The sequence below is a fragment of the Phodopus roborovskii genome, unplaced genomic scaffold (genome assembly GCF_943737965.1).
Source record: "Phodopus roborovskii unplaced genomic scaffold, PHOROB, whole genome shotgun sequence".
Taxonomy (NCBI): Eukaryota; Metazoa; Chordata; class Mammalia; order Rodentia; family Cricetidae; genus Phodopus; species Phodopus roborovskii.
The window spans coordinates 67,251,277-67,276,782 of NW_026126418.1; the positions used below are offsets into that span (position 1 = coordinate 67,251,277).

Sequence of the window (25,506 nt, forward strand, 5' to 3'; positions counted from 1 at the left end):
GTCATGCACAATTAGGACAGGATTGCATACAACTGGATCACAGGTGAAGGTCCTGTGAGTCCCATGACCCTCCTAACCCTTTTGGGGGAAAGGGGAATGGTGATGGTGGTGGTGGTGTATAAACAGTCAGCAGGCCCAGCTGGGATGATCGTTTGCAAGAGGGCACAGCTGAACTTGAAGATGATGGAGGTTATTGGGTTCAGAGGAGAGTCATATATAGCAATGAAAGGTGCCTTGACTCCTCTGCTGCTGACAGGGATGGAGGTGACATCAACCCCCACCCCCAGGAGAGTGCATCAACTCTTCTGGCACTGTTTTCCACCTTGATGCTCTGTGCTGTGAAGTTTCTGGGAATGGAATGCCCCTGTGAACAACTTCTCTATTACTACTGTGTAAGAGAAGGTTCTGCTTTTGGTTATCTCAGTACTGGGTGGTCCTTGCTCTGCCACCCACCCCACAAAATGAGCAAAACAACACTCCAAGTTTAGCAAAAATCTGGATGACCATCAGCATCATTTTTATTGCAAATTAGTTAACAAAAAAAAAAAAAAAAACAAGATGAAAAAATACATCATTTCCATTACCTACAGTTTTACATGTAGATAACATTTTTAAAAAGTTTTCTTTTTCTGTAAACTACACCTTATTTTATAAAACATGGTAAGAATCAACATCTTAAGGATGTGCCTGGTCATACCTACTAGGAATGGTACAGACACTGGCCCCCAAAAGCCAGGAGGAGCTACCCTGAGGAGGTGGGCACCTGCCCCTGAGCGAGCCTCCAGCACACTGTGGCTGGGAGAGGGCTTGGTGGATGGCAGATGGACCATCCTCTGTTGTGCTCTTAGGAGCTACTGGTTTGGCAGTTGCAGGTCATGAGGCCTGGGTCACACTGAGCTGAGCCACATTCTGACATTCATCAGCTTGACACAGGACAGACTTGTTCTTTTAGATTTTTTAAACAAAATCCACCTTTAAACATGTATTTACAGATACTTATTCTGCCACAGGCTTATACTTGATACTGCAAGAATCTGCTGTGAGCACCACCCTGAACCAGGAGGGATGTCCCAGAAACAGGCTCTACCCACATTCCAGCACATTCAAGGCATGTCCTCACCCAGGGCAGTTAGGGGATCAGAGGACTGCACAGCCCAGATTTCCTTGAGGTCTCAATGCAGGCTACTCTGGTGAGTCCATAATGCACATTGGAGCCCTTCAGCAGTCAGGTTTTGGGAGCCCAGGCAGGACAGGGACAGTCCATCCTCAGCTGAATTTGGATGATACTGTTCAAGGAGTGATGCTGGAACCCCACAGGGAAAAGTCCAGGCAGTGTCTTTCTCCAGGAGGTGGGGTTACTCTGCATGGTCCCAGGAGGCACCACATCCTGCATGGCTCACTGGCTCAAGGTGTCAGGAAGGGGACAGTGAGTCAGGGCAAGCAGGGGAGGGAAGTACTCCCAAGGCCCATAAACACTACTACAGAACACTGAAGCCTGAAGATTCATGACTGGTATCGGGTGGCACACTCTCTGTACATGCCAGGGACACCTCTTCAAACCCAAGCTGGTGGTTTCAGAAAATGTCCAAACCACATAATTTTACTTGCTTCCTGTTTTAGATACAAAACTAATCTATGAGCCCAAGGTGTGAAGGTCTTGGCCTCTCTCTAAACACTTCTACAAATCCCAGGTCAAACTGGGAGGAGGGGCATCGGTTGTAGGGTGGCAGGCCTCTGGGTAGATGGGAATTTCTGGCAATGGCATGCTCCAGCTTCCCTTCTGTCATGGTTTCTTTTTTGATTTTGGAAGAAGCAGTCAATAAATAAACAGCATTTACAAATCATGAATCCTTGTTCATATTTTACAAACACACAGGGAACTTCATCCTGACCAGGAAAATCAAGGCTCTGAGAACTAGTTTATTTTCTTGGAACAGATACGTTTTTCCCTAGTGCCATAGAAAACAATACATATAAATAAAAAGGCAGTGTTTCTGTGGAAAATAAAAGTACATAAATAAATACTAAAAAAAAATGGAAATCCTTGTCCTCTTATTTTGTATAAAAACATTTTTTTTTAAAGCTCCTTTGGTCGCCCCTGCATCCTGGAGCACTGGAAACGACTCCCAACAGGGCTTGGGAACGGAAGCTGGGGTCCTGCATCCCGCATCACTGTTTACTTAAATGCCTCTGGAATGTGGGTGATCTGGGACGGCATGCTGGTGGGCGGGCTGGAGATGCCCTCGGACCAATCAGAGATGTTGGAATGCGGGGAGGAGCTGGACCATTGGTCGGGGGATTCAGGGGATGGGGTGAGGAAGGGGTGCTCTGGCACCTGCAGCTGGTGGCTGGGGGTGTTGTCCACAGGTGAGGAGGAGTAACTGTGCTGAGAAGGAGGGGTCAGGAATTGGGTAGTGGTCATGGGCGGGACCATCGAAGATGGCAGTGATGTCGGCAGGGCCTGGCTCTCCTGGGGCAGAATGGTGTGCACAGGCAGACTGCTGGGACCCAGTGGTTGTACATCCGCCTGGCTGTGCTCCCCACCCAGGAAGCTCCGGCCCAGGTGCCCATTGGCTGCTGAGCTCACACTGAGGTGTGGCTGTGATGGTGGCTGCAGGTTCTGAGGCTGGATTTGTAAGTTCTGTGGCTGCACCTGCTGGGTCTGCACCAGATGGGGCTGTGTGGCCAGCCGTGTGTTGGGCAAGCCCTGGTAGATCATTGGGGACAAGGTATTGGTGGAGAGGCTGCTGTGTAGTGGGCCCATCATGCCATGCTGGAGGCCAGCCGCCTGTGTGCTCAGTGTGCCCGATGCCACACCTGGCCGTAGTGGGTTGTATTGGCTGGGCACCATGCCGTTCTGCAACCTGGGGAGCCACTCACACTGGCCATTCAAGCTTGCAGGTGTGCCCACGGTGAAATTCATAGCCCCTGTGCCATTGGTACTCAGCACTGTGCTGGCATTGGAGGCTACAGGCAGGTGGGAGAGGCGTGGGGGAGGCGGCTCAAAGGCCAGCCGGCTGCTTCCAGCCAGTGCTGCCATCTCAGGCTTGGCGGCCACATTCAAGTGGCTGATGCCCAGGTGGGTGTCAGGCATACCAGGAAGGTGGCTGAGAGGCATGGATGGAGACTGCTGGAATGGGGAGGGGAGGAGGGGTGGTGAGGCCACATCTGACAAGTAGCCATGAGGTGACTCAAGGGAGTCCACAGGTGACAGCATGCTTGAGCTGTCCAACAGGCAGCCCTTGCCATCCTGGGACTTCTTCCTCCGTGCTTTGAGGTCCTTAGCTTCCTTGCTGCCACAGGCTAGCCCTTTGGTGCTGGGCTTGCGGGCCTTTTTGCCTTGTGTGGCAGACTTGAGGTTGCCCAGGTAGCCATTGGGCGAGCAGAGTGTGGGAGATAGGGTGGGTGTGCCACCCAGGGCAGTGCCGTGCAGCTGTGGGCTGCGCACCAGGTTGTACTCGTCCAGCAGCCGCACGATATCATGATGCATGCGCTCCTGAGCAATGTCCCGTGGCAGTCGGTCCATGTGATCTGTGATGTCCCGGTTGGCAAAGTGGTCCAGCAGCACTTTGGCAGTTTCGTAGCTGCCCTCACGGGCAGCCAGGAACAGGGGAGTCTCCTCCTGTAGGACATGGATGGGAGGCCTATGAGGGAGCTGGGCCTGGTATAGGACCTGCTGAGTCATTCACGATGGATGGCCTGGGAGGAGGAGCTAGGGAAGCAATGGTTCCTCTTCCTCTTTTCACAGTGAGTGAGACCTATCTAGACCCAAACATTGTAGACGACCAGGCTTGCAGAGAGGAGGGTTATAGTGGGGCCTCCCTATGTTACCCAAGATGGCCTAGTGCTAGCTAGGAGTACAGGTGTGTGCCACCACACCTGGCTGGGCCTGAGTCCTTTTTTAGAGAGCCTAGATATGTCGCCCCACCCCCAGAGAAGTTCTGTGGGACCCTCCATGTTAAATCCACAGGGCTTCCCCTGTCTGGGGTCAGATTGCCAGAACCCTAAAGAACCTGGTGCCGTTTATCCGCCTCCCCTAATTGCAGGTGCAAAATACTGCAATTTTGGGACTCAGGAACCTTTAAAGTTAATCAATGGACATGGGGAAGGCATTTCCTGTCCAGAGAGTTACAAGTGGCCATGGCCTCTCAGCTCCTTCCAGCTCTGCTCTGTCTAATAGATATAACCATACACCTCTCTGTGAGGAGTATGAAAGGCCTAGGAACCTAGAGAGCCGTCTACCAGGCTCTGATTCCCTTTATAACCACTGGCCCACCCTGGACTGGGGGAAACCTGTGTCCAATAACAACCCCCTGTGCCTGATGCCTGTTGCATTTCCAGACCTGTGGTGGAGTTGGTAAGAGAAGCACAAACTCTGCACTTCTGAGCAACTAAACATAACCTTTTTTTGGGGGGGGGTGCAGGTTAGGGACAGCGTTTCTCTGTGGCAGCTTTGGAGGCTGTCCTGGATTGCACTTATAGATCAGGCAGGTCTTGAACTCACAGAGATCCGCCTCCCCCCACCCCCCAGTGCTGGGATTAAAGGCATGAGCCACCACTGCCTGGCTCTAAACATAGTCTTAAAGCAGTAAGTTTCCTTTATCCCAAAAGGAGGATACTAGTGGTGGGTCACACAGAGCCACCCCACCCAAACCCCTTGGCCAATCCTGAGCCCCTAGGGTCATCATATCCCTCAAGGACAGAAGGGTACAGAGAGCAAGGATCAAGTAACAGTGACATAGGATATCAGTTTCCGCCTCATCCGGTCTCTGTAAGGGTGGGCTACTTTATCTGCTGTTGTCCCAGCCCCCACATTTGGGAGGTGTCAGAAGAATTAGCTGCATCCCAGACACTGTAACACCGTAAGTGGTCCCTACCATGTCCCTGTGGTTAAAGCAGCCCTTTTGCTTACCTTGTTGTTCTGCATGTCTTTGTTGGCTCCGTTCTTCAGGAGCACAACTGCAGCATCCACATTGTTCACGGCTGCTGCCCAGTGCAAGGCTGACTTGCCTGGAAAGAAAGCAAGGAGAGAAGTAGGTTAGGGCCAGACAGACCATGTAGTGGTTGATGCTTGGGTACCTAGGTAGCTGGGTTGTAGCTTGGGTACCTAGGTCATCCACAGCATTGACGTCTGCATGGGAGTTAATGAGGTCTTCTAGCATGCCCTCCACGGCCAGGCGTGCAGCCAGGATCAGTGGGGTTGTGCCATCATGCATGCGGGCATCCAGATCTGTGGCTCGGTTCCGGAGCAGGATCTGGAAGGCAGAGAAGGATCCAAACACAAGCTGGTATCTCCAGGAACCAATGCCTGGATTGGGCTCAGCTGTTCCCATGACTCAGATGAACCCTGAGAAACGGATGCCACGGAGCTTACATTCAATGTGCAGGAGAGGCTAGAGTTCCTACCCCAACCCCTGGAGACACTGATGACCCATTGTGAACCACGTGTGGCCTCATCTTTTGGTCATGGCTACCAGAAACATCTCCAGGCTAAAGGAGTCAAGCTTCTGCCATGCATGGGGGACAGAAGGGAGGGGAACCAGGACGGGAATGCCGCTTGCAGTCTACAGCCATACGTGGAACTGCTAAGCCGCCTTGTTTGAGACACAGGTGGGAAGAGTGGGATGGTGAAGTGAGTTGGGACTAAGCACTGCCTGGATCTCTGCAGAGCAGACACAGAGCTGTCTGTGCAAGCAGAGCAGGCAATGTGTCCATGTCCCAGGCTGGTCACAGTCTCTCTGCTATTTTGAAACAGGGTCTTTCTATAAAGACCAGGCTAGCCTTGTGCTTACAATCCTCTCAGATTCTAGAGTGCCGGGATAATAGGTGTGCACTGGCATGTCTGGTTTACTTTCTTCTGCAAACCAACAATATGTTGCTTGAGTTAAGAAATTATTAAATGGGAACTGGAGAGATGGCTCAGTGGTTAGGAGCACTGGAGGCTCTTCCAGAGGACCCTGATTCAATTCCCAGCAACCACATAGAAGCTCATAGCTGTCTGTAACTCCAGCTCAGGGGGATTTGGCCTACTCACACAGACATATATGCAAGCAAAACACCAATACACATAAGACAAAAATAAATTATTTTTTTAAAAAAAAGAAATGATTAAATGGCAAGCATTTTTGATGCCTGGTCTATGCCCCATTGGAGCTTGCTCCAGGGCGGCCTAGAGGATGGGACCTGGTAGCCAGGATCCATGGCTGGCAGCATGCAGAAGCAGCTACTAGATGGTCCCTGGAGATCCATGCAGTTAAATCTCTAAATCTACCCTGGCTGGCTTTAGGCTTCCAGGCAAAGGCCAGGACCAGCAGCCTCTAAAGCTCTCTTTCTGCTGCCATGGGCTATGCCTGCAGCCACAGATGAATGGGGTAGGACTAGGATGCAAAGGCTACAGCACTGGGCTGGGGGCCTCAGGTAAGGCCATGACCTTTAGACTGGAGGGTCTTACTGAGGGTAGGGAAGTCCTGCCTCACCTTGTAGGTTTCTCAGAACCACCTTCAGCCAGCTTGCCCAGAGAACACAGGTAGGGCTTGATGCCCTTTGTAACTTGGCCTTCCTCCACTGTAGTTGTAATACAGGTGCTAGCTGTTCCTGCCCAGTCACACTTGGAATTAGGGCTTGCAGGGCCCATGCTAGCCAGACCACTGGCCCAGATCAGGTCACTGGCCCTAAGGATGCAGTGCTGCCTACCTGAAAGACACCCTGAGCATCTGCAGAAACAGCTGCATGCAATGGGGTGCGCCCCATGTTGTCCTGGATGTTGGCATCTGCACTGGCCTCTAGCAAGCGCTTGGCAGCATCTGAACGAGAGTATCTGGCAGCCAGGTGCAGGGCAGTCTCCCCTGTGCGGTCTGTCTGGTTGTGCAAGCTGGCACCCTGGTAGATGAAGTCCGAGATGACAGCAGGCGCATCTTCTTCTTCTTCACTATTGCCTGTCTCAAGGCCCCCTCCACTGCAGGAGGCGATCATGAGTGGTGTGAAGCCATCTGCAGAGAGGAGACAGATAGGGGTGAGCGTGGAAGGGGTAGTAACAGCTTCAGGGAGGGTTAGTACCCAGCTATGATTATGGCAGCAGCCCTGCCAAAGCCTTCAGGTCAAGGGACAGCTGTGTGGACAGACACACCTCTGAGCACATAGTGGCTACTGGGGGCTATTGAAGTTACCCTGAGTTGGCCTAGTGTAACTACCAACTTGAAGAGATGGGGTGATGAAGATCCCTCCAAGTTTTACTTCCTGGTCTGCCCAAGATACCCTTCATTGAGGACCCATTCAGAAAAAACACAAGAAAAAATGAACTTAAAAAGTCACCACTGGGCAACTGAAATGGTTCAGTGAGTAAAGGTCTTTGCTGCCGGGCCTACCAACCTGAGTTCGATCCCTGGGACCCACATGGTAGAAAGGGAGAAACAACTCATGCAAGTTGTCCTCTGACCTCCACGTATGCACTATGGCACTCAAATGAATAAATATTTAAAAATAAAATAAGGGCTGAAGAGATAGCTCGTTAGAGCACTGGCTGCTCTTCCAGAGGACCTGGGTTCAATCCCAGCACCCATATAGCTGCTCACAACAATCTGCAACTCTAATTCCAGAGGATTCAGTGGCCTCTTCTGGCTTCCATAGGCACTAGGCATGCACATGGTACACAGACATATGTATGTGTAGGCAGAACCATGCACATAAAATAACACATTTATTTATTACACACATATATTTTATATACATATATGCATATAATTTTCAAAGTCAACACTTTAGCTAGTCATGGGAGTCACAGAGCACTCTGGAAGCTAAGACAGAAGAATCATATTTGGAGTTAGCCTGGCCTACAGAGTAAGACCCTGACTCAAAAACCAAAGGGGAAAAAAACCCAACACTTGGATGTATTGCAAAGCAACATTTCATGAAAAAGTGTACTCTGGGGGCAGCAGGAGACTGGAGTTCAGTTAAGGGGAGGGTGCTGCTAGGTAGAGCCATTCAGTGACCCAACTGTAAGTCTACACTAAGGTGTGTGTGTGTGTGTGTGTGTGTGTGTGTGTGTGTGTGTGTGTCCAGTGGTCTTACCAGGTCCTCGGACATTGACATCCATGCAGTCAGCATCCACCTCACCCTGAGGTGGTGTTGGGGCCATGGCAGACATTCGCAGGTCAGCAGCATCCAGGTGCTGCTGGGTCCACTGCCGATGGTCAGTCTGATCATCCAGGTCAGGAACAACCACTGGCTCCTCAAACTGAATTTGGACAGAGTAAGCAGAGCCTCATCATTTGCGGCCCAGGTGAGCAGTGTCATCCAGGGAAATCTGGGAGGCTGCTGGACTTACCCGGAACTTCTTGGTCTCCAGGTCTTCGTCCCCCCACTCGTTCTGATTGTCATCCATCAGGGCACCATCTGAGGCATTCTTCAGGGGCCTGGGTGATGGGGTGGGGAAACTGAGCAGGTGCTCCAGGAAATGCCCTGTAGCCATAGCTCATATGGGCATCCTCTACATGCAAATGGGCTCAGAGTGAGGACAGGGATGGATGGGCCCATGGGCTTGTGGGAGCTAAGCACCCACCACCCACCCTGCCACTCATCCACCCCCCCCCACACACACACACAGTGAGAGCAGTATCCACTCACTTGAGGCCGACAGAGTCCTCGCCGAGGGGCTCTCTCCGCTTCTTCTTGCTGGCCTCTGACACTTTGAAACCCTCAGGGAACCACAGCTGGCCATGCTGCCGCCGGCGCTTGCGGGACAGCAGCACCCCACAGCCCACAAAGAACAGAAGCACGAAGGCAGCAGCTGCCACGTACATGAGGTGCAGCTGCGGGGGCAGCGGAGGCTCCACCGTCTCACCTGCGGGCAGGGGCGGCAGCCAAGCACCCCACGTCAGGCGTGGTGATGCTGTGGGCCGGCGGGGGGCGGCGGACTGGCTCCACGGCCAGTGCCTCCTCACCCACTCTCCTCCATCCCACCCCCCAAAATAAGGTCATTTTCTACGTGATTAATCAGAATTGCAAACTATCGCTAAATTCTCTCCTGCACCAGCCGATCTGTCTGGAGACAGTGCTCACTTCTCCCCTTTCGAGGAGGAGGATTAGCGAACTTCAAATCGCTGCGCTCGCATTGAGCTGTTAAGACAAAGGATTTAGGGGGATTTTCAAGATACAAACTTCAACACTTCACATGACACCGATCAATTCTTCTCTTTCTCTCTTAAAAAAAAAAAAAAAAAAAAACCAAAAAAAAAAAAAAGCCCCAAAAAACCTGTAATGATTTTGAAATAATACCCAACAAAGAAAAATCAGGGGAGAGAAAAATGGGGAGAGAAAAGAGCTCCCCCACAGTTTCTGGCATATGTATACATCTAAGCTTTATCTATGTCTGTCACCATCCATTGGGACAGAAGGCCATCAAGAAAATTCCAGAAAAGCACTTCCTGAGCTCTGGATGGCAGCTGGCATAAGGAGAGAGAGACTGTCTGCTTGTGCCCCTCCCAGACAGACTCTCTCTCCACTCTAGCAATCCATCCCTGAAAAAGCAGGGCTGGTGGGTAGGGCACTCACTTAAAATTTTTTTTAACATGTATGGGTGTTTTACCTGCATGTATGCCTATGAACCCTGTGCATGCATAGTGTCTGCAGAGGTCAGAAGGTGTCTGATCACCTGGAATTGGAGCTACATATAGTTTTAAAATACTGTGTGGGTTCTGAGATTTGAACCCCAGTCCTCTGTGACAGCAGCCAGTGTTCTTAACTACTGAGCCATCTTTCCAACCATGACCACTCACTCTTTACGGCCTCGATCTTGTAGGGGATATTGAGGTTGCCGAGGGAAGCAAGCGCGCCCAGGAAGGCGGCCACATCGGTGGCACTCTGGAAACACTGTGAGGATGACTGTACACATTGCCGGTTGTCAATCTCCAGGTAGACAATGGAGCTGGGAACACACACATCACACTGAGATCAGACACAGCTTAGCACACTGCCTGCACACCAGCTCTGATTCCCTATCCTATCACCCTGACCCAGACTGCACATCTGGAAGCAATAGCCCGGCAACTGGACAAGTCTCCCTGCAGCCCCAGTTTTTAGCACTCAGCAGGTGTTCTTCCTACTGCCCAACATGTTTTTCAGCCTTGCCCCTTAGGTACCCTAACACCCCTTTCTTCACCTCAGGGAAGAGAATGTTCTCAGGCACCCAGAGTCACAGAAGGGCAAGGATGCAATTATGGGTTATTCCTCAGAACTCCCCTAGGAGTGGCTTGAGACGACAGCAGACTCAGATGCTAGAGGGCTGAGACTCTTATGCCAGCCAGGTCACCCACTCTCAGGCACGGCCTCTCAGACACAGGATTCTAACACAGCTTCCAAGCAACAATACATTTCTAACCTTTACTACAGCTCCATGGCAAGGAAGCCAGGACTGGAAACTACTGGGGTCAAGAGACACCAAGATGCCACCAGGCAGACACCCAATATCTCAACGAGGAAAAGGTGGCAGGCTCCTGGAACCCCCAAATTCAGGGTATGGGGGCAACCAGTAGCTGCAATGACCACTTCAGTACTGGCTGGTGCATCTCTGCCCATCCCCAGGTGGCTCTGTGCAGCATCCATGAGATGCCCTTATCTGTGCCCTCACTGCCACCCTCAGCTCCTCAGCCTTCAAGGCTCAGCTTCCTCTGCAGTGATAAGGGGGCTGCAGAGACTGAGGTGCAGGCTTGGTCTAGGATGACTTAGCTCCAGGGACCACCCTGGAGGCTTTAACCAGCTTGGTCCTGATTAAACACCTGGTACAGAGTAGGGCTGCAAAATCACAAGCTGAGCAGAGTGAAGCTTGCCTGGTACCCAGAAAGGGGTGGCCTCCGCATTCCAGGTCCTTTTTTTTTTTTTTTTTTTTTACCATAAAGCAGGCTAAATACTACCTCCCCAGAGTTCACCTCCAGGGTTGAACTGGTAACAGGGCCCAGGGATGCACTAGGAAACAGCCCACAGCAGCTGGATCTGGAGCTCACTCACCCTCTGATGTCCATGGGGTCCAGCTCCCTGCGCTGGCGCCCCCCACTGGTGCTGGGAAGCAGTGAAGAGGTGGTCCACCCCACTGCAGAGCGCTTGATGGGGTGCTTGCGCAGCTCTTCCTCACGGCCGTAGTAGGGGAAGATCATCTGCTGGCCTTGCGCATCACGCTTGAAGACCACGTTGGTGTGCAGCACGTGGCTGAGCTCCCGCAGGAAGTGGAAGGAGTTGTTGCGTAGCTGCTCAGGTGGGAGCAGCACCACCAACACCAACGTGCCGGCTGCCAGCCGTTCGGGCACATGCTCTGCACAGTCTAGCCCATCCCACTCGCACTCAGCGCTGTTGCAGCCCTGGTCGCAATGGCCATCACTGAAGTGGTCCTTGCAATACTGGTCATAGAGAGGGCTGAGGGGTACAGGACACACTCGTCACATCCCAGCCTGAGGGCCTCACACCCACCCTGACTGGCACAGACCTGGGAAATGTGCTTGGTGTCCCCTACGGGCAGGGATAGACACTGGCCTCGTGTTCCTGGTATTTGTTTGGTCCTTCCTCCCACAGCTGTCTGCTCAGCCCCGAGACCCAGAGGCAACCCAGCCTTACTTACTTGCACTGCCCCTCGGTGCGCTGGCAGTCGAAGCCATCAAAGAGGCAGCCGGCTGAGTTGCACTGGCTGTCACAATGGCCATCACTGAAATACTTCCAGCACTGCAGGGACTGCGTGCAGTTCTTCCAAGGGTCATTGAAGTTGAGGGAGCAGTCACCACCATCCCAGCCACAAGCATGATTATTGCACTGCAGGTTGCAGACCTTGTTGCCTGCATCCTCCTGGCACTCGGGCAGCTCGCAGGCCTCCTCAATCTGTGGTGGGGGAATGTCGCGCCCAGCACCACCTGTGAAGCTGTAGTCCAGGATGTGGCACAGCAGCCCGTTGAATTTGGCAGGGCACAGACATCGGTAGAAAGGGCTCTCGGATGTGGGCTCACAGGTGCCCTGATTGTAGCAAGGGTTGCTACCCACACAGGGGCTGCTGGCTGGGAACTGGCACTCGGGGCCAGTGAAGGAGCCCAGGCACAGGCAGGTGGGATTGCGTGGGCCTGAGATACATGTACCACCATTCAGGCAGCGTAAGCTGCCACAAGTGCGGGCATCATTCTCACAGGTGGCGCCCTCAAAGCCCTGTGGTGGAGAGAGGATGGTGCATTGGATCAAGGTGTTAGGGTTCAGGGACACCATGCACCCCAGCCTAGGCCTGGCCACATCCCATGACCTGTGAAAAGTGTATATGGCCCTTCCCCAGTAACACAACCCTTTAACATCCTCACCATAGAAAGGTCAGGATTATCACAGGCTTTGAAAGGGAGGAATAGCTAAGTGGGTAGAACCCTAGGAGATTTTAGACCCATGAAAAACCAGGCTGACACTAGTACATTATATGTGTATGAATTCCTGAGTGTTAACACCTAGAGCAAATACTACACCACATTTCTGAGTGTGACCCTCAACACCTTCCATGCAAGGTGGTAACCATAGGAAATGGCAGGCTGGGTGGGGACCTGGCCTTCCTGATAAGTTTTCATGCAAACCTAAAACTGTTTTAAAATGAACATTTATTTAAAAATAAGAGGCTGTGCTGGGACTCAGGGGCAGAACATTTGCCCATCATGTGTAAGGGCCTAAGTTCCCAGTACAGCATAGCAGCAAATAAGCTTTTTTAAACAGGGTCTTGTCCTGTAGCCTAAGATAACCTTAAATGTGGGCCAATCTTTCAGCCTCAGCCCCAGAGTACTAGAATTACAGATATGTATGTATTATGCTCACTCAGGTTTTATGAATGAGCTAGGAGAGTGGGCATGAGGAAGCATGGGGCTTGGTTCTTAGCCTTGGCTAGAAGTCTTCAGGCTAATCTACCCTGGGTGAGGGTGGGTGTGGCACAGGTCCATCCAATGTAAAATTCAGGGGTTCTCGCACCCTCAGACCTGGACCCCAGCAGCTGCATAGGGCCAGGAGCACCTACCGCAGGGCACCTGCAGATGAATCCGCGGGCAGTGTTGGAGGCCACGGCACAGACACCCCCATTCTTGCATGGTTTGCCCCGGCAGCCATTGATGACTGACTCGCAGCGGCGTCCTGGGTGAGAAGATTGTAAGGAGCTAGCCCTGCTAACACTGCCATCCACCCAAGACCCCTGCCCACCTGCCCAAGGCACGCACCAGTGTGGCCAGCCCGGCACTCGCAGTGGAAGTCATTAACACGCTGCACGCAGTCCTGGGTGCCACGTGGGTCACAGGGGTTGGAGAGACACTCATTGACATCGCCCTCACAACGTTCCCCGACGAAGCCTGGTGGGCAGGTGCAGCTGTAGCCACCCACCTGGTCCACACAGGTGCCATTGTTGAAGCACTTGGGGCTTCGGGAGGCAGGGTCAAGGTGGGGATGGCAGTCATCGACATTGATCTCACAGTGTACACCTGCAGAATGACCATGGACACTCTCAGAGGATGGTACTGGCTGTAGTCTGTCCTGTGTGGCCCAGCACAGCAATCAGTGAGAAACTGAGACCCAGGGAAGGTGGCACAGTGCCAGTGGAATCCATCTTCCTACTAAGATTGGTCCCACAAGGCAAGATGGAGTGAGTTCTAGCTGGATCCTAGCCACACCACCCAGGCTCCCACTCTTACCCTGTGTGCCCCTGGGGCAGGAGCACTTGTAAGTGTTGGTCAGATCAATGCAGGTACCCCCATTTTGACAGGGCTGGGAGAGGCACTCATTGATCTCTTCAGAACAGTTAGATCCGTGATAGCCAGCCACACACTGTAGAAACAACACAGACCACAGCTCAGCTGGAGTCATGGTATCGTGTCCCACACCTACTGCGCAGGCTCACACACCAAGTTAGGCCTACACTGGCAGCCCTGAAGAGGGACTTCATCCAACAGACCCCAGGCAGGATCTCAGTAAATTAAAGTCACTGTCCAAAGTGGGGAAGGGGACAAAACCTGGTCCCACAGGAGTGGGGTCTTGTAGCAGGTGTTAGGTAGCATAAAACTATCTAGGGAAAGAGTACCCCAAGCCACTGCTTGGCATGTCTCTCCTCCAGCACATCTGTAATGTGAATGGACCCTGCAGGTGTGTGACACCTTGCCCTAACAAGACACTGGGCTCAGTCTGCCATGGCACACCAGCTCCCAGTCCAACGGCCCTCCTGCAGCAACACTCATGTCCATCCCCTCCCCTCCACCCCAGGACGGTCCACACCTTGCAGGAAAAGCCACCCAGGTAGTCAGTGCAGGTGGCTCCATTCTGGCATGGGTTAGGTGAGCACTCATCCACCTCATCCTCACAGTAGCTGCCCGTGTAGCCTGCCTGGCAGTGGCAGTAATGCTTGTCTTCCTCATCCACACAGAGGCCTCCATGCTGGCACAGGAGGGTGACGTCGATGCCTGTGGGGACAAGATGAGAAGGAAATGAGGCCTGGGCCACAACTTTCAGGACTACTGTCCATGTCCTCCTGACCTGATAGGCCTCACCTGGGTTGAGCCAGAGCAAGGACAGATGGGCTGGGCCAGTTACCTCGTTTCTGTGCAGCTACCTCGCAGGACACACTGAGCACATCACAATTGAAACCAGTCCAGCCACTACGGCATTCGCAGTGGTACTGTGTGTTGGTCTGCCAGCACTTGCCACCATTCTTGCAGGGAGCTGAGTCGCACCAGCGCACAAGGTTCTGAGGAGAGAGTCAGTGGTCAGCCTCTTCTCCGCCAACTCTGACTGCCACGGACACCCTCCTGCCCTGGCCCTGGCCAGTTCTAAGTAGTGCAGTGGTTCTCAGCCTTCCTAATGCGGTGGCCTTTTAGTTCACAGCCATTAGTTGCTAACGTTGTGGTGAGCCCCAACCATAAAAATCATCTCATTACTGCTTCATAGCTGTAATTCTGCTACTGTTATGAACTCTAATGTAATTATCTGATATGCCAGATATCTGATATGTGACCCCTGTGGAGCTCTGACTCACAGGTGAGACCAACTGAGTAGGATATTCTCTCCTTCCTCACCTACTCCCATATCAGTTCAGAAAGAATGTCACCTAAGAACTCCCAGGCACAGAGCTCACAGACACTCCCTATCCTGGGAGTAGCCTGGGACAAGGTCCTGTGTCTCCCTTGCTCTCCTTTAAGGCCCTCTGCAAACCCAGGCCATCTACCACCTTCCTCTGGACACCCTCCACCAGAAATGATCACTGCCCCCCCCCCCAGGCTGCTTTGGATAAATGGCCACATAATGCACTCCATAGAAGCAAGAGCCTGGCATCCCCACCCACCTTTCTCCCTTAGAAATATCCATTTTGTCATTTTCCCAGAGGATGTGGGTCCACTCTGGCCCCATAAACCCATGATGACACCTGGGAGCCCTCTCTGCTTCTGTGTGTCCCTGATCCTCTGAAGCAACATAGCCTAGGGCTGGGCACTGGGCAGTGAAGAGTCCTAGGCCTTCTGGGTCACACCCTGCAACCTCAGCTCACCTGGCAGTTGAGGCCAGTGTAACCCTGTGGGCAGGTGCACTTATAGGTGCCATAGCTGTCTTGACAGGTGCCACCATGCAGACAGGGTCGTGAGTCACACTCATTGACATCATACTGGCAGTAGCTGCCCGTGAAGCCAGGTGGACACAGACAGGTGAAGGAGTTGATACCATCCACACAGGTGCCACCATTGAAGCAGGAGCTGGAGGTAGACAGGAAGCAAAGGAAGATGAGTGTACTAATTAATGTCTTTGCCTGGAGAAGGCAACTCTATGCCAGCCTGGCTGTGACACTCATATCAAAAGCAAAATCAGAATACTATAGGAAATACATTACAAACCAGGCATGAGATTGACATTTAACATTAAGCTTCCTGGCAATCAAGGCAAAGGGGGAAATAAGATGGATTACAAAGCTCTTGTTTAGTAGGAGGCTGGTTCACCAATTCCTCTGGATAAACTTCCTTGTTCTAAGTCACCAGAGGTCACAATGGCTCTTTTAGGAACGACACTGCAGTATAATGAACAATGCTGGATTCAACTCAATTAGTGCTGAATGTCCACTGGGTCTGGGCAAGACACTTGCTTAAGGTGCCATGCTGTCAGTCACTGTGTGTCCTCCACCACTCATCCCTTTCCCTGCTGAGGCTGGGTCCCACCGGGCTCCCTGTGAGACTAGAAGTCTGGGACTCACCTTTCGGTACAGTCAGGTGTGTTATTCTCACAGTGGATGCCATTGAAACCTGCAGGGCAGGTGCATGTGTAGCTGTCCACACAATCGGTGCAGTTGGCACCGTTTCGGCAGGGATTACTGGCACATTCGTTGATGTCCTCCTCACAGAAGGCACCCTGAAAGCCGGGCAGGCAGTCGCAGAAGGCCGTGTTGATACCATCAGTGCAGGAACCCCCATTGTGACATGGGTCTGGAGGGACAGATGGATGAGCCTTAGGGTGGCCAGGGCTCACACCATGCCTCTGGTGACACCACAGTCCATGGGGCCACTCACTCCAGGCTGATCCCAGCTCAGAGCCTGGGCTCTGCTTCACACACATTCCTTCCCTAAGGCCCCAAGGCAGTGGGGAGACAGAAATTCAGCCAGCTTCACACAAGTCATGGGGAAACTCATCTTCCTATACACACCCTGATGGTGCCAGGAAGACCCTCAATCTTTCTAAATCATAGCTTTGACTCAGGATGAGGGCAGACCCAGAGCCCCACATAGCTCAGAAGGTCCTGACAATGGTCAAGTGTCAAGGTTGGGTACAGCCAGGCCCCAGGCCATCATGTAGTGCCTGGTGCCTCCGTTTCATGTCATTCAACTGGGTTGGGCAATCTAGCTACAAAGCCTTTTGGAGCCATTTTGGTCAGCCCATGTGAAGTACACAGTGGTGCTCAACAGCCACCTCCTGGCCTGTTCCTAACATCTGACCTGTCTCCTTCTAGACAAGGCAGGTGGACCGAGCTGAGGGCATGGCTACCCACAGCCATGTAGCTGACATCACTGGCTGTTGCTGGGCTCCAGGACTATTTTCCCACCTCAGATTTAACAGCTCCCTGCCATGTGTGCCTAAGGGACAGACAATGAAACACTGGGTGAGCAGAGCTGGGTATCACTTACTCGGTCGGCAGTCATCGATGTCACTCTCACAGTTGCGACCTGTGTAGCCAGCCTGGCAGAGGCAGCGGTAGCTGCCATTGGTGTTCTGGCAGGAGGCACCATGGCGACATGGACTCTTCACACACTCATTGATGTCAATCTCACAGGTTTGACCTGTGATGACAAGACTCAGTTGGTTGCCCTGCCCCTGCCCTCTGAGCCCCTGCCCTAGCTAGGCCTCTGGGGAACAGAGGGCTACAAAGATGGGAAGGGCCACTCAAGGTCATCTCCTGCTTTTAGAGCTTCTAAGAGCTGGTGGCTCAGCACCTATTGGCTCATCTCTGGAGACCAGAGCCTACTCCCATCTGCCCTGGGGTCCTTTAATTTCCCACCCGCCACCCCTGTCCCAGTCTGGTGGGACCAGGCAAGCCTCACCCTGCCAGCCTGTGGGACACACACAGGAAAAGCTCTCGTAGTCTTCAGACTCCTTGCACACCCCACTGTTTTTGCAGGGGCTGGTGGCACATGGTGCCAACACCACCTCACACGTTGCTCCTAAGGAGAAAGATATGTAGTAGAACCTAGTGGGCATGTCCCATTGCATCTCCCATAGAGGAGGGGGGAGCATAGGGACCCTGTATGATTGGCCGGCCAGACTCTGATCCTGGGAGGAGTAATAATCACAGACAGGAAGTTAGAGACAAAGCAGAAACAAGTCTCTCTCTGAAGCCACTTTTTTTTTTTTAAGTGTATGGTATGTGCATGTGGGTGTGTGAGTGCACATGAGTGTGTATGCGAACAGACGGATGTCAGGTGTCTTCTGTCAACTCTGCACTTTATTCCTTTGAGACAGAATCTCATTGAACTAGAAGACTGCCATTTCAGCTAGGCTGGCCAGCTAGAAAACTCATAGGATACATCAGTCTCTGCTTCCAAATGTTGGGGTAACAGGCATTTAGTAGTGCTCTGTTTTCATGTAACAGGTCTCATGTTTCCACAGCAAGTGGAGCCATCCACTTAGCCCCTGAAGCCATCTCATCTCCCAAACACTGCAAGATGAAGCCTGGGCCTTACCCAACCAGAAAAAACTCAAAACAAGACCCATACTGTAACAGGTGGTTTTGTCTGGCAAACCCTGGCCTGCTCCCCATTCCAGGAAAAGCCCTGCCTGCAGCCGATCCTGAGGCTCTAGGGGGTGCATGGGACAAAGCCTCACACTAGAGAGCGAATCTGATAACCGCCTGGGGGAGCCATGTGCACCCACTCTCCCTGTAATCCGGGCTAGCTTTCCTGTTTATGGCTATGGTTGGCTGCAGAGCTGAGCAAGGAAGCCTTATCTTCCTTGTCTCCCACCATGTCCCCAGCCTGCTGCTGTGAGTCTCCAGGGCCCCTATCTCTATCGGTTTCCACGGTGACCTGGGCAGACAGGAACTTTGACAGAGTTTCCGACAATTGTGCAAAAGGAAGCAGGAAGCAGGCCAGCAGGAAGCGGGTCAGCATGGCTTGACTCCTCCTGCCAGCCCCGATAGCAACAAGACCTAAAGGGACATGGGGTGCGCCCAGCTGCTGACAGTTTCCTCACTGACCAACACGGGAGACAAAATCCAGGCCCTTTAACTTTCGTCAAACAAAACAAAACAAAACCTGAAACCAAAAAACAAAACAAAACAGCATCCTGGTCACCGGCTGCCAGTGGAGCCTCCACCTTCATAGACCCAGCTGGGATGTCCAGAGCCCAGCAGCAGCAGCAGCAGCAGCAGCAGCAGCATAAAGCCACAGTATCCAGTGGCAGTATTGGGAACTGCAGGCTTTGGTGGGGGGGGCAATGTGGCCATGGCTTTTATGTTCAATGCTTTGCTCATCTCTCCTGCAGGGGTCCACTTCTTGCCATTCCTCAGGCAGTGCCCATGGCAGGAGCTGCTTCTGTTCATCTGAACAGAGGACTCCTTGTCTCCTCACACAAAGAAGCTGCCATCAAAGGAATCTCGGGCCCAGCCAGCGGAGGAGGACAGCCAGGCCCCTCGGAGGCACAGGCAAAGTGGACACTGATCCATATACTATCCACCAGTCCCCTGGGCTTCCCTGGAGGAGTTCAGTGTTCACCTCACTCCAAGCCTGCCAGATAAACACCCGGACACACACCATGGAGTTTCCTCGCAGGTATCATCTATGTTTGCTCATCTGGTGACTCTATCCCAAGGTTCAGGCCCAAGTGCTGCAGGACCTATGGCGCTTAGCAAGAGCAGAACTTTCTAGAATGCCTGGTGATCCCATAAACTTTTAGCTACCACCAGAGCCCATAACACCCCTTGGCTGCTTGTACCTGTATAGGGCAGAGGACAGTTGCACTTGTACCCAGCAACATCATCAATACAGGTCCCCTGGTTCAGGCAGGGGTTGGAGGCACACTCATTGATGTTGGTCTGGCAGTTAGGACCTATAAGAAGAGGAATAAGAGTGGGTAGGCCTGTACCTCTCCTCTGGGCATTTACTCTGGAGAGCCAGAGGCCCAGCCTGAGAGACACCAGCAGTTCCTGTATATTAGGTGGACCAAGAGGATGCTGTGGGCTGTGCCAGCCCCAAGTCACCAGGGAGGACCCATTCTGCCATGCCACCCACGACACTCACCACTGAAGCCTTCTCGGCAGGTGCACACGTAGCCACCGGTCATGTCTTTGCAGGTGCCGCCATTGACACAAGGGTTTGACTCACACTCATTGTTGTTGATGTCACAGTTTGTTCCACTCCATCCAGGGGCACAGTCACACTTGTACCTACACAGAGGACTGTGCTGCAGTCTGGGCTCAGAGCCCTCCTGCTAGACATATCATCACTGGAATACTCTTTTAAGGAAGGCCGGAGGTACCCACTTTGCCTAAAACAGTGCAAGGGTTCCAGACTGGGACAATGTAAACTTGACAATTTACTGACCTGTGTAAAACTTCAATAGCTTTAATAAAGGACTTTAACAATCTGCTTGTCCTTGTCCTGAGCCCCACTCCACCCCCCACACCTACCAAAGGGTTTCTTTCTGCCCTTATCACAGATATCAGCTACCACAGTGTTTTTAGGGTAAAGCCTGTGTCTTGCGTTGTTGCTGACCAATGAGGACATGGCCCAGGGATCCCGGGAAGATGCTGGGGGCTGACCTCAGGACCACTGGTCTCACAGGAGCACCCATCCACCCAGCCTGTGTCTGCTCCAGGCTTCTAGCTGGTACCTCCCAGGCCAGCCTGCCGTACCCATTGAGAGCATCCCGGCAAGCCCCATGGATGCAGGGGTTACTGTTGCACTCGTTGACCTCAGACAGGCATGTGGGGTCATGGTAGCCCTCGGGGCAGCGGCAGGTGAAGCCAGCGATGCCATCCTCACAGGTACCCCCATTGTGGCAGGGGCTGCCTGCACACTCATCAATGTTGACGTTGCACATGCTCCCTGTGGATGGGGAGGGATTTAGATACCAGGCCTGCCACCCAGGGCCCACCCCTCCTGGAGCTAGACCTTTCTGGGCCTCAGTTTCCCCATGCAATTCTATGAAATTCTAAGCTATGGTAAACTGCTTTATGTAGCAATGAGCCACATGACTGTAGTGCCAGTAGCTTCAGGGTCTCTTTCCAGTCTGGCCTCAAACTCACTAAGTAGCTGAGAATGACCCGAACTTCTGATCCCCTTGCTTTCAATGTCAAAGTGCTGGTGTTATAAACATATGCCACCGAATCTGGTATGTGGTGTAGAACCGAACCCAGGACTTCATGTACACTAGGCCAACACCGTACCAACTGGGTCATTCCTCAGCCCAGCGTCACTATAGTCTTGAGACCCATTCTCTTCCACTGTCCTCCCAGTGTATCTCTTGGACAGAGGGTATCACTGTCCCTCTAGCTGACAAGACCACAGGAGCCCAGAGAAGCTAAGGATCCAATCAGATCTAAGGGTCAGAATTAGAACACATGCCCAAGAGCCTGGACACAGCTTATTGGGCCATCAGATCTTACGTGGCCACGGCTGACACTCACAGGGGACAGAAAGTATGTGGAGGCCACCCAGTCTTTCTGACACCTCCACTATTTGGCAGACCAAGAGTTGGGTAGTGGCAACCCACCTTGTATCATCCAGCCCTTGAACCCCGCTGACCCCAGAGTCCCTCCCAGACCTGACTCATCTAAGGACTCTAGGGTTAACCTTGACCTTTGACTTCTGCCATTTACCTGTGTAACCTGGCTCACAGGCACACTCGTAGCCATCAATCTTGTCTAGGCATGTGCCTGAGTCGCAGGGGTTGCTGGCACAGTCATCCAAGTTGATCTCACAGTTGGGTCCTAGGGTCAGAGTGAAATGCGGTCAGCTTCCAAGACTAGCCTTGCCTTTTCCACCCATTGCCAGTTCTGGCCAGTCACCTGTGGTTCCCTTGAGGCATAAGCAGAGGTAGGAGTTGTCACGGTCCTGGCAAGTGCCCCCGTGACGGCACGGCTGGCTGTGGCACTCATTAATGTTGGTCTCGCAGTGGTGGCCTGTGTAGCCTGGCTGGCAGAGGCAGGTAAATGTGGCCACACCATCCTTGCAGGAACCATAGTGACATGGGTCAGGGTCACATTCATCAATGTCCACCTCGCAGTGTGTTCCTGTGTAACCTGGATCACAAGAAGGGTGGGCACAGTTGAGCTTCAGGGCCAGTTACTCCCTCAATACTCAGTTGGTCACACATTGGGAAACCACTGAGCAGGCCCAAGGTCACTGCCAGGTCACTGATGGATGTGGAGATGTCATATACCCTGGGATATTTTCATCACTCCTGCCTGCAGTGAAAAGTGGAGCTAAGTTCCTGATCCGCAGATTAGATGGCTCTAGACAAGGCCTTCCCAGTCTCCCATTCCCTTCCTACCGTCTAGCCCCGTGTCCTCCCCCAGATCCTGTACTGCCTCTTGTACCTTCTGTGCACACGCAGGTGTAGGTGTTGGGCCCATCCAGACACTTGGCACCATTCTTGCAAGGTGTGCTTGCACACTCATCCACATCATACTGGCACAGGTGCCCGCTGAAGCCTGTGGCCAAGCGAGAGAAGATGGTCACATCTGACTGTATCCTAGCCCCTTGGTTGCTACCCACCAACCCTACAGTTAGTTGAATGCCTGCCCACGTGGAATCCATAGCCAGTGCTTTGGCCCGCGGTGCAGCTAACCTCCAGGCTTCTATGTACCCCTTGAATTCTGCCTCTTGCACCCTGTCCCTCTGATCAAAGCTCCTTGTTCAGCATTCTCAGTGGCTGCCTCCCTAGCCCAACAGAGGGTCCTTTTTCCCCAAACCTCCTCTGGTTGCTATGGATACAGCTGCACTAGGCTGTGAATGGGGCTCCCCTGGCTCAACCATGTCTAGGATGGCTGATTTACATCTCAGAAGGCCCAAGGCCTGGTCGAGCCCTGAGGCAGGGAGACACCTTCCCAAGACCCCTCCATTCCCTCCACAGTTCCTCCAAGTCCTTTCCAGCCCCAAAAGTCAGATGCCCACACTATGTCCTCATTTCCCATGATCATCAAGAAGTGGACATGGGGAAAGCCAGGCAGGTGAACCCTCCTATCTCAGGAGCACTGCAGCTCTTGTCATCCTTCCCCTCTGTAGTAAATGTTTTCTGGTGCCAGGCTCTGACATCTCAGCATGGGCTCAATGGCCACTGCTCACTCAGGTGGGCCTTCACCTTTGAGGGAGGCCTAAAAACACCCTGGTCAACTAACAAGGTGAAGTCCTCCCTAAAGCAGTCTGGTAGAGATCAAGAGGACACAGATCCTATGTTAAGTAGGTGGTCTCACCTTTGGGACACTGACACAGGAACTCGTTGATCTTGTCCATACAGTGGCCATTGTGCAGGCAGGGGCTGCTGGCGCACTCGTCTGTGTTGACCTCACAGTACACACCCTCATACCCTGTGGATGGGAGATGGTAAGACTGAAGATAGCTTCAGTAGATCCTACTAGAGCCCCCAGCTGAAGACTTGGGACAGAAATGACCCTCCCTCATGTAGCCCTAGTATGCCAGCCCACTGTGGTTCATGTCTATATCTACTCTGGATACTTCTCTGCTTTGTCCTGTTAACCGAGCCTCAGTTTCCAAGATGCTGCCAACCTTGACTGAAGCCTTACTTGAAGCTATCCAGCCACGACTCAAGTCTCCTGTTTCCATGCTCTTGGCAGCCCCCAAGGTAGGAGACAGCATAAACATACCTGGCATACATATACACTGGAACTCCCCAATTTGGTCCAGGCAGGTGGCATCATTCTGACATGGGTTGGAGATGCACTCATTGACATCAATCTCACAGCGGGGCCCCGTGTAGCCCTGTAGACACTGGCACTCAAAGGAACCCAAGGTGTTTAGGCACTTGCCCGCATGCTCACAGGGGTTGGCACCTGGTTGGGGAGGCATAGATGAGGGCTGATCTGGCCTCCAGATCACCCACAATGCCCTAGCCCATGCCATCAAACTGGTGGTTCTCCAGGACATGTCAAATCCCCAATATGACAGGCCAGGCTGTTCCAGCTGCCTTGCCCTTGCATCTGCACCTACCCAGAGCACATTCATCCACATCCTGGCTGCAGGCTGGTCCCGTGTATCCTGAGGGGCAAGTGCAGATGGCCTTGCCATTGACAGGATTGGTGTCGCAGTTGGAGCCCTCATTGCAGGGGTTGCTGATGCATGCATCGTTGAGGTGGCACAGCAGACCTAGACAGGGCACCTGTGGTGAGTGGCCATTGCTTTTCCCTACCCTGGGAATGACTAGCTTTTGCAGCTGGACCATCCTCACCCAACACACTGAAATGAATCTATGTGGTCCACTCAAGCATCCCACAATGCTCAGATCACTGCAAGTGTCTTGTCACCAGTATGCCTTTCTGTCTAGCAAGGCCCACCTGGTCACTGCTGGAGGTGCCAAAGAGCCACAGCTTTATCTGTTTTTTGTTGTTGTTGGTGGTGGTGTTTTTTTGTTTGTTTGTTTTGCTTCTCTGAGACAGGGTCTCTCAAATATTCTAGGCTGGACTCAAGTTTGCTATGTAGCCAAAGAAGACTTTGAACTTTTGATCCACTGTTCCCTGACTGATGGGTTGACAGATATGTACCACTACCCACACAGTTTATGTGGCACTGGGAGTTAAATTGAGGCCCCTATGCATGCTAGGCAGGCACTCTACCAACTGCACTGAGTGCCCAGCCCTGTAGCTATCTATGTCTGAGTGAAGCTGGTCCCTGCCACCTCACTCAGTGTCTCAGGTGTGTGTAGCCAGGGATGGTGAGCCAGGGATGGTGAGCTTGCATTCTCCTGGGAGACTCTTAGCTCACTCACCTGTGCGCCCATGTGGACACTCGCAGTAGAAGGAGGCCACACGATCATGGCAGGTGGCACCCTGGAAACAGGCAGCACTGGCACAGTCATCAATATTCTCACTGCAGTCCTCGCCAGTCCAGCCGTTGACACACACGCAGTTGTAGCCACCATGGGTATTGTGGCAGGTTCCACCATTCTGGCAAGCGTTGGGCATGAGCTGACACTCATCCACATCTTCTGTGCAGTACTGACCTGCGAGGCCCACAGGACCATCAACCTCAAGAGATGCTATGCACTGAGCTCCCTGCCCTGGACTATGGGGCTGCAAGCCACCCTCTCCAGAAGTCCAGCACACATCACCCCATTCTCCAGCCCAAAGGGCTGTCATCTCATGGCTGTCCTAGCTTACCAATAACTAGTGAGCCCCCTGAGGACAGCTCTGTATTCATCCCTGGGTAGCTTGTCTAGAGTGTTAGACTCCTGTCTGGCTCAGTGCTAAGGTTCTGATTCTGGAAGTGTGCTAACAGTCCACCTGAACCAGCACATGATGAGATGATGAGCTGGGCTGACTCCGAGTGGAGGTACAGGGGCTGTCCTATGCCACCAGTCACATGGGTCACCCTGGGTCTTCCAGTTTGGGCTTCCAGCATAGAACAGAGCCCAGACCTCTCTATCACTCCATTGTGTGCAGTTTGGCTAGTAGAAGGCTGTCCCATGGAAGTCCCATGTACATACCTGTCCATTCTGGTGGGCAGCGGCAATTATAGGTATTCACACCATCCACACAGGCACCCCCATTCTTACAGTTGTTTCCTGGACAGTCATCCACATTTTCTTCACAGTTCTGGCCAGCAAAGCCTGTGGGACAGGGTCCATCAAGTCAACCTGGCCTTAGGGGCCTGCTGAGGTGCCCTGTTGGGCTCCAGTGTCTTCAGTGTCTGGCTGGGTCTGCAATATCCTCTTCAAGGCAAGGTACCTATATAACCCTCTGTGTCCACAGGTAACAGACAGCTCCTCTCTAGAAAGTCGCTGTGTAAAGGGCTGGCTAAACAGAGAGGGATCCGGGAACATAGT

General features: G+C 52.7%; 1 protein-coding gene across 1 annotated transcript in view; it reads right to left on the reverse strand.

The window, feature by feature from the left end:
- Positions 1–483: 483 nt before the first annotated feature.
- Notch1 (notch receptor 1) overlaps positions 484–25,506 on the reverse strand; it is a 47,452-nt gene continuing 22,429 nt past the window's right edge. The window contains exons 5-34 of the mRNA XM_051184905.1: positions 25,168–25,290; positions 24,451–24,684; positions 23,676–23,831; positions 23,333–23,518; positions 22,922–23,035; positions 22,046–22,159; positions 21,515–21,748; positions 21,326–21,436; positions 20,360–20,552; positions 19,746–19,891; positions 19,441–19,554; positions 17,553–17,672; positions 17,139–17,291; positions 16,214–16,442; positions 15,521–15,722; positions 14,572–14,725; positions 14,257–14,441; positions 13,680–13,812; positions 13,212–13,469; positions 13,016–13,128; positions 11,606–12,177; positions 11,002–11,403; positions 9,774–9,922; positions 8,623–8,839; positions 8,324–8,411; positions 8,068–8,233; positions 6,694–6,989; positions 5,108–5,255; positions 4,913–5,010; positions 484–3,622 (exon numbers count right to left, since the gene is read on the reverse strand). Of these exons, the coding sequence (XP_051040862.1) occupies positions 2,177–3,622; positions 4,913–5,010; positions 5,108–5,255; positions 6,694–6,989; positions 8,068–8,233; positions 8,324–8,411; positions 8,623–8,839; positions 9,774–9,922; positions 11,002–11,403; positions 11,606–12,177; positions 13,016–13,128; positions 13,212–13,469; positions 13,680–13,812; positions 14,257–14,441; positions 14,572–14,725; positions 15,521–15,722; positions 16,214–16,442; positions 17,139–17,291; positions 17,553–17,672; positions 19,441–19,554; positions 19,746–19,891; positions 20,360–20,552; positions 21,326–21,436; positions 21,515–21,748; positions 22,046–22,159; positions 22,922–23,035; positions 23,333–23,518; positions 23,676–23,831; positions 24,451–24,684; positions 25,168–25,290 (6,854 nt within the window). The 3' untranslated portion in view covers positions 484–2,176. The remainder of the gene's footprint in view (positions 3,623–4,912; positions 5,011–5,107; positions 5,256–6,693; positions 6,990–8,067; positions 8,234–8,323; positions 8,412–8,622; positions 8,840–9,773; positions 9,923–11,001; positions 11,404–11,605; positions 12,178–13,015; positions 13,129–13,211; positions 13,470–13,679; positions 13,813–14,256; positions 14,442–14,571; positions 14,726–15,520; positions 15,723–16,213; positions 16,443–17,138; positions 17,292–17,552; positions 17,673–19,440; positions 19,555–19,745; positions 19,892–20,359; positions 20,553–21,325; positions 21,437–21,514; positions 21,749–22,045; positions 22,160–22,921; positions 23,036–23,332; positions 23,519–23,675; positions 23,832–24,450; positions 24,685–25,167; positions 25,291–25,506) is intronic.